This window comes from Dermochelys coriacea, chromosome 1 (genome assembly GCF_009764565.3).
Source record: "Dermochelys coriacea isolate rDerCor1 chromosome 1, rDerCor1.pri.v4, whole genome shotgun sequence".
Lineage (NCBI taxonomy): Eukaryota > Metazoa > Chordata > Testudines > Dermochelyidae > Dermochelys > Dermochelys coriacea.
Window position 1 is genome coordinate 224,648,185 of NC_050068.2, and position 13,026 is coordinate 224,661,210.

The following is a 13,026-nucleotide window of genomic DNA, read 5'->3' on the forward strand; positions in this document are numbered from 1 at the left end:
GCAGGAAGTGAAACCGGATATTATAGGACAACATAAACATGGTGGAATAGTAGTCAAGACTGGAGTACAGGATTTGAAGGATATATGCAGTTCAGATAAGACAGAAATAAAGGGAAATATGGTGGAGTAGTATTGTATATTAATGATGAGGTAGACTGTAATGAAATTAGAAGTGATGGAATGGATAAGACAGAGTCTGTTTAGGCCAAAATCACTTTGGGGAAGAAAGCTACACACTTGGGCTAGTGCTTGGGGTATGCTACAGACCCCCAGGATCCAATTTGGATATTCATAGAGGCCTCTTTAATGTTTTTAATGAAATAAATATACTGGAAATTGTGTGATTGAGGGAGACTTTAACTTCCCAGATATAGATTGGAGGACAAGCGCTACCAATAATAGTAGGGCCCAGATTTTCCTGGATGTGATAGCTGACAGATTTCTTCACCAAATAGTCATCGAAGCAACAAGAGGTGAGGCCATTTTAGATTTGGTATTGGTGAGTAGTGAGGACCTCATAGAAAAACTGGGTGTAGGGGACCTAGATTCAAGTGATCATGCATTCATTCAGTCTAAACTAAATGGAAGGATAAACAAAAATAGATCTGCAACTAGGGTCCCTGATTTCAAAAGGACAAACTTTTGAAACTTTTGATGTGAAATTCAGGCCTAGTCAGGAAAGATTTCACAGCACTTTTTTCCAAGATTAGGAAGGTTGGCACCAGTTTCCTGTCCAAATCTCAAATTGGGCAATTACATTCTGTCTAGCTAAATTTCCCCTGTAGTTTCAATTGGAGAAGTCATGCTTCATTCCCTTCCTAAAACTGTGTACTGTAGCTGGGAAAGAATAACTGCGTTGTTGGACCCAGACATGGCTGCATTTCCATGGCATGAAATGACATAGTGAGAGCATTCTGCATTGCTCAGCAGAAGACCTAGAGTCCCATCTTGCAAGATGCCAAGTGCTCACAAATCCTACAAAGTCAATGCAATTCTAGGGCACTCAGCCCCTCACATGATCAATACTCTATGCACTTTCCAATCTTACACTTTCTTTTTTGACTGATGGGTTTGCTAGGGAATTCCATTCAGCCCTCATTAGAGGCATAAAGGCTATGACACAGCTGCATGGGGAGGATTGCTATGAAGTTAGAGGAAAATGAGGGTCTCTGTGGAGCTCCACTAGGGAAACAGATGGATCCATGTGAGTATAGAAAAAGATAATGAGTCTTTGACATTGCTAAACTGAGCCATGCATCTGTACTCATGTTGCAGATTGTTCCAAAACAATCAATTCTGACCATTGGAAACCAGTATGTCAATTTATAGTGTGGCCTCCAAAACACACAGAAAATAATTTCACACATCTCAAAGCCAGCCAAAGCATTTCCACTTATTCCCAGAGCCAGACAAGAGCTTCTCTATGAAATAGCTGTGGGCTACCCAAGAAGTCTCAGCTTTTTAAGTAGTGAATTGATGGCTACATTCAACAGTTCACTGCAGCAGTTTATAATCCGGACATAAACCTACAGGATTTATTTTTACAGTGCATCTAAAGTAGACACAAGTATATTCTCTCACTCATTCTCTCTCAGGCAAAGTCTGAGGACACAACTGAACATAAACTGCTGGGCTGGACAGTGCTCAAAGACTGTCAGGTGCTTGTTTTAATATTCAGAATTCATATTCCAAGAATGTCAGTGCACATCTTCAGAATTTCACTCTACATCCATGTGCCACTGCACATATATCCTGCTGTTACAGGCCCCAGCTTGAGAGCCTGACTCCTATAAAGACTCATGCCCTCAACTCGGCAGATCTATGGTCCTGACTAAGATGTCAGCCATTGCACAAAGACAGGGGTTGGCAACATGTCCGTGGTAAAAATTTTGAGGTCTGTGGGGGTGCTCACCTAAGGCAACTCCCCGCTAGTGGCTCCCTGTCCCTGCTGGTGGTGGCAGAGGCGCGGCCAGGTGGCTCTGCATGCTGCCTCTGTCCCCGGTCCATGAGTGCTGACTCTGCAGCTACCAGCCCATTGGCTGGGAACCATGGCCAATGGGAGCTGCGGGGCAGCACCTGCAGACAGGGCAGTGCTCAGAGCCACCTGGCCATGCCTCCATGTAGGCGCTGGAGGGGGAACATGCCACTGCTTCTGGAAACTGCTTGAGGTAAGCACCACCTGGAGTGTGCACCCTGATCCCCTCCTGAGCCCCAATCCCCTGCCCCAATCCTAGCCCCAATCCCCCTCCCATCCTTCAATCCCCTTGATCCCAGCCTGGAGCACCCTCCTGCACCCAAAACCCCTCATCCCCAGCCCCACCCCAGAGCCTGCACCCACAGCTGGAGCCCTCACACATCCCCAACCCCGTGCTCCTGCCTGGTGCCCCCTCCCGCACCCTGGCCCGAACCCCCACCCACACCCCAAACCCCTGCCTCAGCCCAGAGCCCACTCCTACCCTCCGCCAATGTCTATCACTAAGTCCGGTAATTTTGTCAAGTGTCCATCGTGCAACATGGTAGTGTTGACCCCTGCACAAAGATCCCTCCAGAGCACACAATCCTCAGAAGTTGACTATATTTCCTATCTAATAAAAAAAGCAATAGGTAGAGACAAAGTCCGGATAATCAGAGCATGAGACAAAACCTAACAGCTGGGTCCCCCTCACCTCCCAGCTTTTCACCAACTCTCTGTCTTTCATGAACAGACTTTCTTCTACCGTAAAAAAGAAAAGTACTTGTGGCACCTTAGGGACTAACAAATTTATTTGAGCATAAGCTTTCGTGAGCTACAGCTCACTTCATTGGATGCATGATATTGGATGTAGCTCACGAAAGCTTATGCTAAAATAAATTTGTTAGTCTCTAAAGTGCCACAAGTACTCCTTTTCTTTTTTGCGTATACAGACTAATACAGCTGCTACTCTGAAACATCTTCTACCGTATTCTTCCCAATCCCTATTTATAAAGTTCTGTAGGTGGTACAAATATTTTAATTCACATTTATCTTAGCGGTTAATCCTCAGGTGAGGTGACTGGGGAAGAAGCCGATAACTGAGGATGGGTGAAGCAGGTGAGGCTGGCAGCATTCTCCAGGGTGCTTTATTCCAGTGTATGGTTCTCCTATTGGTGAAGGAAATGGTGCACAATCGCACTAGGTCTCACGCTGTGTCTCGGTCACCCTACCATTCAATAACCCCACTGATACTCTCAGTAACCTTCCACACAGCCATTTACTCACCCCACTAATCCAGCCGCCACCACCACAACTCACTCACTCACTCAATTACCACTGCAACCAGTCACCCACCACACGCACAACCCTACTTCCACCACTCGCTCCTCTCAGTCGCCCACGCTCAGCTCCACAAAGGGACATAAGCATTGCGATGCTCAGTATCACAAGGCCTAACTTTTAGGAGCCAAGAAAGCCACAGGATCACACTGTGATCAACAAAGCCTGAGACAGGCACCTAGGTTCCCCTATACAATGACTAGGGGAGAGACAGACACCTCCAAATGCAATCCAGAAAAGCCAGCATGCTAGGACAGAGGTGGGCAAATTACGGCCCATAGGCCACATCCGGTCCATGGGACTGTCCTGCCCAGCCCTTGAGCTCCTGGCCGGGGAGGCTAGTCCCCTGCAGTTACACTGCTGCGTGGGGAGCACGGCTGGCTCTGGCGAGGCGGCAGGGCTGCGAGCTCCTGCTGCTCTGAGCGGCATGGTAAGGGGGCAATGTGTGGGGGGCTTGGATAAGGGGCAGGGGATCCCGGGGGAGGGGGCACTTAGGCGACAGGGAGCAGGGGGTGGTTGGATGGGGTGGAGGTTCTGCGGGGGAGGAGGGTCAGGAGACGGTGAACAGGGGGTTAGATAGACGTGGAAATCCCAGGGGGCCTGTCAGGGTGGGGGTGTGGACAGGGGTCAGGGCAGTCAGGGGACAGGGAACAGTGGGGGGTTGGTTAGGGGGTGGGGTCCCGGGAGGCCTATCAGGTGTCAGGGGTGTGGATAGGGGTCAGGGGGCCAGTCAGGGGACATGGAGCAGGAGGGGTTGGATGGATCAGGGGTTTTGAGGGGGGCAGTCAGGGGGTGGGAAGTGGGAGGGGCCAGACAGTTTGGGGAGGCACAGCCTTCCCTACCCAGCCCTCCATACAGTTTTGCACCCTGATGTGGCCCTCAGGCCAAAAAGTTTGCCCACCCCTGTGCTAGGAGCTGCCTAAGCCAGCCAACAGGAGATGCTGATGAGAGGGGGCTGTCCTGAGCCCCACCTCTCTCACAATGTTGGGCACTTAATTTCAGGCACTTATCTCTGCAGTGACCCTCAGCCAGGAACACCTCTCCTAGAGTCAGGCAGCCAAGGTGCCTAAGTCAGTCTTTGTGAGAATGAGTCAGGCACCAGCCTCACTCTACACAAAACAACCAGAAGAGGTAGTGCAGGTGCCAACCTTTTAAGTTTTAGTCTAGTGATCAGAGCGCTTCCCTGCCAGACCTGGGTTCAATTCCTCCCTCTATCAGAGTAGGAGAAAAGAACCTGCTACCTCTCAAGCTAGTGCAACCATTGAGCAATGAGACAGTCTGATGTGGGGCTCCCTCAGTCTTTCCTGCTGAAGCTGTTCCACTGTGGATAAATAATCAAAGAATGACTAGGCCAGAGAGAGAGCGCGAGAGAGCGAGAGAGAGAGCAATAGGACAACAATGACTCTGTGGCCTAATGTTTAAGGGAACCCACAGAGGAGGTGGGAGACCCAGGGTACAGGACCCCTGCTCCAATGGCTTTTTAGGTATTTATCCACAGTGGAACAACATCAACAGGAGAGACTGAGGGAATCCCCACATCAGACTGTCTCATAATTCAGTGGTTAGCGCACCCTCCTGAGAGGTGGGAGACTCCTGTTCAAATTCTTTCTCCCCCTCAGGCAGAGAGGGGAATTGAACCTGGGTTACCCATAGCCCAGATGAGTGCGGTAACCATTGGGTTACAAGGTGGGCAGTAGCAGCACCTTCTCCTCTGGTGACCAGATTTTTGAATGGGACCAGATCTGGTGGGCATCCTCTGAGTATGAGAAAGGCAGGTAAATACCGATCTTCCCCCATTTTGTGGATCACTCTGGGGCTTAGGTGGGAGAGTGGCATCCGGACACCTAGAGTGTGCAGGGTATGCCTGGAAGTAGAAACTTAGGCGCTTCTGGAGATTTTCCCTTAAAACATAGGTGCTGAGTGAGTTTAGGTGCCTATAGGGTTACATGGGAATTTTGTGGATAGCAGTAGAGCCAAACCTGGGATTTAGGTGTCTAATCCCCAATATGTACCACATCACAACACACAAATAGCTCACTCTCTCACTCACCCCTCTCAATCACCCCACCACACACGCCCTCTCTCCACCACTCCCTCCTCTCAGTCACCCACCACTACTCTTCACTCACATTACTTTGCTGATTGCTCTCCCTGATAGTGGGAGAAGGATCTTCTCCTCTTCTCCCACAAGTGGAAGGGGAGCAGGAGCTATGGGAATCGTCTCCCTTGATTCCTTGCAGGATGCAAGAGCTTCTTCTCCTCATCCCAAGAGAGTGCAAGAAGGCTTCTTCAGCCCCATCTTTCTTCCCTGTCCATCACAAAGGGCCTGGGTCTTCAATTTCACATCTGCCTGTACGCCTCTCTTCCCCAGAGCCAGCAAGTCCTTGACTGCCTGAAACATGCCAGGGGAGAGAAAGGATTCAGCCACCCCTTGCTGCTACTTGATTTTAAAAAAACTTGTTCAGATTAAGTGGGCTGGGCAGCACACAGGTTAGTGAAATAAGACGAAGTGAGTCCATGGGCAGCTTCTGAGCAGGTTACTAATTTGGAAGTAGTTACCATTTTTGTGCTTACCAATCATGGTCTCATCTGTGCTATCTCATCTCTGCAGCTTTCTGTGCACTTTTGTCCAAATGTCAGTCCTGCTGATAATAGCAAAGCTCTGACCAATTTTGATGGGAGCAACATTTGACCTTTGATTCATGAAGATCTGGGATATTGACATGAAAAATAAACAATTCTCCACCCCACATTTGAATATAAAAAACAGCTGCTGTTTATAATCTATTCCACAGATCCCTGACAACCTGGAATGATAGATACAGATATAGACACAAGCATTTCAGCATGTATATGTGTGTGTGTGTGTGTGTGTGTATGTATATATACAGGTTGTCAGGGAACTGTGGACTAAATTATAAACAGGTGTTTCTTATATTCAGACATGGGTTGGCTATTTGTTTATTTTTCATAATAATATCCCAAAGCAAAATGTATTATTTGTTAATCATATATGTCTCTCCCTTTTTTAACAATAATGTTCCTGCTTCTGTCTCCATTCAGAGCTCAAGAGGAAAACGTGACTATGATGTTTGCCTACGGTATGGATAATAGCAAAGGTTCTTTTGTTATCCCAACAGTCCTGCTACCATTACAGAACAACAGCCGCTCTGAAACCTCTATGTCTCTGGCAAGCCATAAGATGACAGACGTATCCATGGAATACAGAGCCAAGAGGAACAGTACTGTCTTGCAGTATGAACTGAGACCAGGGGAAATAGTAGCAGCCAGCACGGTTTTTGGAGCATTATGGCTGTTCTCTGTCTTTGGAAATTCCCTCGTTTGCTTAGTGATCCACCGGAGCAGGAGGACTCAGTCTACCACCAACTACTTTGTGGTCTCCATGGCTTGTGCCGATCTCCTCATTAGCATGACGAGTGCTCCGTTTGTGCTGCTCCAGTTTACATTTGGCAGGTGGACACTTGGGAGCGTTATGTGCAAGCTAGTGAGATATTTTCAGTATCTCACTCCCGGTGTCCAGATCTACGTGCTGCTGTCTATCTGCGTAGATAGGTTCTACACAATTGTCTATCCTCTGAGTTTCAAAGTGTCCAGAGAAAAAGCCAAGAAAATGATTGCAGCATCTTGGATCTTTGATGCCGCTTTTGTGTCCCCAGCTTTCTATTTCTATGGCTCCAGCTGGGACAACCATTGCAACTTTTTTCTCCCCTATTCTTGGGATGGAGCTGTCTACAGCACCATCCATCTTTTGGTGAGTTTTTTGATTCCATCCATTTTCATCATCCTATTTTACCAAAAGGTCATCAAATACATTTGGAGGATAGGAACTGATGGCAGAACAGTCAGGCGGACCATGAATATAGTCCCAAGGACAAAAGTGAAAACCATCAAGATGTTCCTGATGTTAAATTTAGTATTTCTGCTATCATGGCTCCCTTTTTACGTGGTACAGCTGTGGCACCCACAGGAGACAGACTACAGAAAGAGTTCTTTGGTTTTCATGACTATCACTTGGATATCCTTTAGTTCGTCAGCCTCTAAGCCCATCCTGTACTCAGTGTATAATGCAAACTTCAGAAAAGGGATGAAAGAAACATTTTGCATGTCCTCCATGAAATGCTACCGAAGCAATGCATACACCATCACCACCAGTTCAAGGATAGCCAAAAAAAATTACGTTGGAATCTCAGAAATCCCTGCCCCAACCAAAACTGTAACCAAAGACTCAATCTATGATTCATTTGACAGAGAAGCAAAGGAAAAAAAGCTTGCTTGGCCTATTAATTCGAACCCACCAAATACATTTGTCTAATTGATTTGAATAATTATTATGCACCACTAGGTCTCTTTTTTGAAAAGACATATATTTACATATTTTTGCATACAATTTAAAGGGAGACAAAATATGCTTTATTTTATGAAATGCATTGATTTTCTTGTATACAGTATTTTTTTTAATTTTAGTTACATTCTGCTTTTTGGAACAATTATCCTAGAACCATGAACAGTCTTTTCAAAAATCTCATACTACCTATATGTAAATAAAATAAAAACTGCTTTTTACTACTGCATGTTGACCACTCTGTATAAACGCTTGAAGCCACCCAAGTCCATATAGACTACCTTTTGGTTACTATCCTAATGAGATGTTGTTGGAGTGTGTTTTTTCTCTTTGTGGGTGAGATCTTAGGAAGTGTTCAGCTTAGCTTAACTTTGCTTTAATGGTAAAACTCATACTGACTTCAAGAGTAGAGTTAGCCCAGTGCTAAATGCTTTTGAATATCCCCCTGCCTGTATCTAAAGGGCTCCTGTTGCTTTTCATGCCTTAGAAAAATCTCTCTTTTGTCTTGGGTGCATTGGCTTCTTAATATTTCTATGAGACATTTCCTCCCATCACACACCCACATGTTGGGCTATGAAAGAAAGGCAATCCAAGGTCCGCATCCTTCAAACACTTACACGGGTGAGTGACTTTGCACATGAGACTAGTATCGTTGAGTTCAATGGAACTGCTCACATGTGTAAAGTTACTCATGGATCAGGGCTCAAGCACCATGTGTTCCAGGGGAATTAGCATTTGGATCAAGGTTTTGAATAAGTAAAACCAAAACTAAAAACAGAAATTCAGTGCATATTAGTGCAATAAATTTGCGTCAGGAGGTGGGGCCAGAGTGTGGGTTTTTATTATATCTTTGTGCAGCAGCTTACACAATGGGGTCCAGTCCCTAGCTGGAGTCTCTAGGTCCTACCGTGATGCAAATTATTATTAGAGAGACTAAATTGCCAGACCCAAGCATCCATGGTGTTCACTGGAGGTGTTTTAAAAGCAAATTCCATCACTCAAATATGTTTTATAAGTATGTGTTGTCCTAAAAGCTTTGTACACATTCTGAGTGGGAAAGGAATTGTTCTGATGCCTCAGAAACCCTTTCCTTCTCTCTGTCAAGTCTTGACCCCCTGCTACCAAAGAAGGAGGAAGAGGGATGAATAACAGGTCAGGGTCAATGACACTTCTAGGATCAGAGGATGTCACTAGAGAATGATGCAACGTGCTTCTGTCCATCCTGTTTTTTACACACACACACACACACACACCCCTGCTTTCTGAATAGTTTTCCCAGGATCATGAAGCCCAAGACTGAACTTGACTCCCCTGACATTTTGGCTCACATTAAAAATGATCCCTGCATATCTATGACTCATAGTGATGAAAAACAGGCTAGCATCCTTCATCATATATAAGAGTATCAGCTTCCATAGCCCTATTATAATAATACACACTTCTACAGCACCTTTCATCCAAGGATGCAAAAATGCTTTGCACAAGAGGCTTACAAATATTATTCTCATTTTATAAGTGGGGAAAACTAAGGCAAAGAATACATTTGAAGTTACTGACTGCAAGTAATTGGAAAAACTGGAAAGAAACCCACATTTCTTTGCTCCCTGTTCCCTGCTCTAACCACTAGACTTGCTGGCTCCCTGGCAAATATGACATTGTCGAGATACTTGAGCTATATAGGTTACATTGTCAGCCCTGTGTCCATTTCAGGAATGTTATAATGTCTGCAAAGGCATTCAGTGTAGCTTGTAGTACCTCAGATATAACAACTCTGCATTGCATTTGCCCTCTGATAGACCTAGAGACTGCAGTTCTGGAAACCTTTACTCTGATGTGATTTGAAGGACATTAACATCGACTGCTACATTTGTTATCAATCCTTATTGCACCTGCCAATCTGTATAACAGATTTAGACTGCATTCCCCTCCTGCTCAGGACTACAGCCACTTGCTGATGAACAGAGAGGAAGGGCCATGGCCAGGCTTCCCATCCACTTCCAAGGATATAGTGCTTCCAGTAGCATAAGCACTCCATCACCTTGCACTCAGGGAATAATGGCTGCCAGCTGGTGGCTGCTTCCTGGGTGAGAGGACCGAGAAGGGACTCCCATATCCACTCTCCATGCCCGTGCACCCACACAGAGATAGACTCACTATGGAGAACGTGTACTAACATGTACCTAATAGACATCTTGGAAGAGACAAATTGGCATGTAGACTTTTTCACTGACAATAAACATGGCTTCGGCTCATATTTATGTACAAGCACAAAACAGAAGACTTTCAGGTTTGTGTGATGGGGTGTATTAGCCCCACACTGGTGCAGCAGGATTTAACCCTTCTCTCTTGACTGAGGAGGCCACACCCCCTCGGTTCTGCTGAGCATGTTCCAGCTGGAGACAGGATATAAACGGCAGCAGAGCAGCTCAGTCTGGGCTGACTACCGGTGAGGAAGGTGCTGCGCTGTGCTGTACTGTGCTGCGCTGCGCTGCGCTGCGCTGCTGACTCCTTGGGGAGGAATGCCTGTACTCCAGGATATGAAGGCCAGCCAGACGGAGATGGACCTGACACACAGGCTTGGGACACCACAGAGAGGGGTGAGACCGTGGAGACCCGGACATGGCAAACTGCAGAGAATCAGGTAGGAAGTGACCCAGGGAAACGTTTCGCTTTTCACCTACACTATTTATTCTGGCTGCTGGGCTGCACTGCTCTGATAGCAAGGGCCATATTGCTGACTCTGGCCACTAGGCTGTACTGCCCTGATAGCAAGGGATGGGCTACTGACTCTGGCCACTAGGCCACATTGTCCTGCACACAAGGGCTGGGCTACTGGCTAAGGCCACAGGGCCACAGAGCCCTGAGATCGGGGGCAGCCTTACAGACTAAGCTGCAGGGCTGTCACACACCTCTCTCCTGCCCCCAAAGGGTGACGGGGTGTATCAGCTCCGCAACAATTGGTGGCGAAAGCAGGCAACAATCGGAACCTGCTAAAAGTCCCAAACCAGATGGATGGAGGCCAAGAAGCTTCTGAAATGGTTACTAGAGGACCAACAGCAGACACAGCTGCTCCAGCAGCTCCCCTCCCAGCAACAGCTCCAGATGGAGCAGCAGCAGGAGCAGCAGCACCAGCTCATGCAAGAGTTGGCCACCCAACCACATGTGCAGCAGGAACATCTAGTCCAACGATGGCATCACTGTTGTGTCCCCCCTCCCCCGCCAACACACACACACCTGAACCCTTCCCCTATCCCGGCAGGAGCAGAGACAGGGGACAGTCTGACAGGGATTCTGGTACGCCTGACAAAGATGGGACCCAGTGATGACCCAGAGGTGTTCCTCATGACCTTTGAGCAGGTCGCCACTGCTGCCCAGTGGCCACCCAAACACTGGGCCACGCTTCTGGCCCCTTACTTAACTGGCCCAGCACAGGCCGCATAAAGGAACCTCGATCTTCAGGAGGCGCTAGAATACTCTAAGGTCAAGGCAGCTATCCTGGACCAAACAGCTATCAACCCCAAAACATAGTGTCAGTGACCATTCATCCGCTATGAATGGTACCTGCCAGGGGCCAGACCCAGAGCTGTGGCACAATGACTCTGGGATAACTGTTGGTGATGGCTTGAATTGGAACAATGGACTGGGGTCCAAGTGGCCAAAGCTGTGGCCCTGGAACAATTCATCCAGATCCTGCCTGCTGCGGGGGAAAGAGTGGGTGCAACAAAATCGCCTGGCAACTTTCGCTGAAGCAGTCTCCCAGACAGAGGACTAGATGGCCGCTGAAGGATCGGGCCATAAACGGGATCCCAGGAGAGCGAGACCGACCGGCACGCCAGGGGCCCCGCAAGACTGAAAGGGGGAGTAACCACCTCTTCGCCAGTATGCCGGCAACCTCAATGGCACTCAGTACAAGGGACCCAATCAGGGCAACCCCTACCCAGGGAAGAGATGATCTGCTGTGGGGTCAGAGCGCACTCCAGACCACTCCAACTACAAGGGTAAAGCGTGACTAGAGTTATGAGTGTGTACAAGAGGGACACTTCAGGAGAGAATGACCCTACATGGACTATAACTATGGGCAGGTATGGGTGGCCAGTCACCATAGCCGGAAGAGGGAACCAGGTAAGATCTTGATTCCCATTTGGGTGAACGGGACATCGACAATGGCCCTAGTTGACTCAGAATGCAGTCAAACACTCATCCAGGCTGGCCTAGTTGAGATCACAGGCCTGGCAGGAGCACCCATACATCTGCAGTGCATCCATGGGGACATGAGACCCTACCTGACCACGTGGGTATGACCTGAGGCCATCCATCAGGAAGGACTATGCTTAGTTGGGATGGTCCTAAAGCTAGCCTACCTGGTGATCCTGGGGCATGACTGGCAAGGCTTCACTGACCTCCTTCAGGAGTGGAGTGCACACTCCTCAGAAGTTAGGGAACATGCCCCACAAAGTGGGAGTTGCTGGGCCTTCCAAGGCTGGACCACCCCAAAGACGGACCCTTGGGGAACCCCAGGACACCAGAGGCAGGCCACCCTCTGGCTGAAGGCCTGACAAGGGAAGGGCTAGGATGGCTGGACATAGACAGGGACTTCCTAGAAGAACAAAGGGAAGACCCAACCCTTAGGCAGGCCTGGGAACAGGCAGCGGGCCCTACACAGAAGGAGGACCAACCTCAGCACTTTCCCCAAGGACCCTGGTTTGAGATCCGCAACGATCTTCTCTACCAGCTGGTCCAGGACCCGCAGATGAAGACTTGTGCCAACTGCTGGTCCCACAGCAGTTCTAGCAAGGCTTGCTCCACCTGGCCCACTCAGTACCCTGGGCTGGCACCTGGGGAGGGAGAAAATGCTGCAGAGGGTGGCCCAAAGATATTTTTGGCCCGGTATTCACTGAAAAGTTCAGGACTACTGTGCCTCTTGCCAGAAAGCCAGCCTAAAGGGGGTACCGAGGGCCCCCCTTGTGCCCTTACCCAAGCATATTGGCCTGGATCTGGTAGGGCCCCTGGAGAAGAGCAGCATGGGCCACAAGTACATTCTCATCATAGTTGACTACACGACACAATACCCCGAGGCTGTCCCTTTGTGGACTGCCACTGCCACTGCCCCGCTATCGCTAACGAACTCCTGAAGATCTTTGCCAGAATTGGACGACCACATGAGATACTGACAGACCAAGGAACTAATGTAACATTGAGGTTAATGGCTGAGCTGTGCCCCCTGCTAAATATCCATGCCTTCAAAACCTCTGTTTACCACCCCCAGATTGAGGAGTTAGTGGAGTGGTTCAACGGGACCCTGAAGTCGATGATGGAGGACAATCCCCGGCACTGGCATAAGTTGCTACCCGCACTACTCTTTGCCGTACGA

The 13,026-nt window shown here is 48.3% G+C and overlaps 1 protein-coding gene across 2 annotated transcripts in view; it reads left to right on the forward strand.

The window, feature by feature from the left end:
* GPR19 (G protein-coupled receptor 19) overlaps positions 1-11,407 on the forward strand; it is a 34,856-nt gene extending 23,449 nt beyond the window's left edge. For both annotated transcript variants that reach the window (XM_038408249.2, XM_043515036.1), the window contains exon 2: positions 6,356-11,407. In XM_038408249.2, the coding sequence (XP_038264177.1) occupies positions 6,378-7,625 (1,248 nt within the window). In that variant the 5' untranslated portion in view covers positions 6,356-6,377 and the 3' untranslated portion in view covers positions 7,626-11,407. The remainder of the gene's footprint in view (positions 1-6,355) is intronic.
* Positions 11,408-13,026: the final 1,619 nt, after the last annotated feature.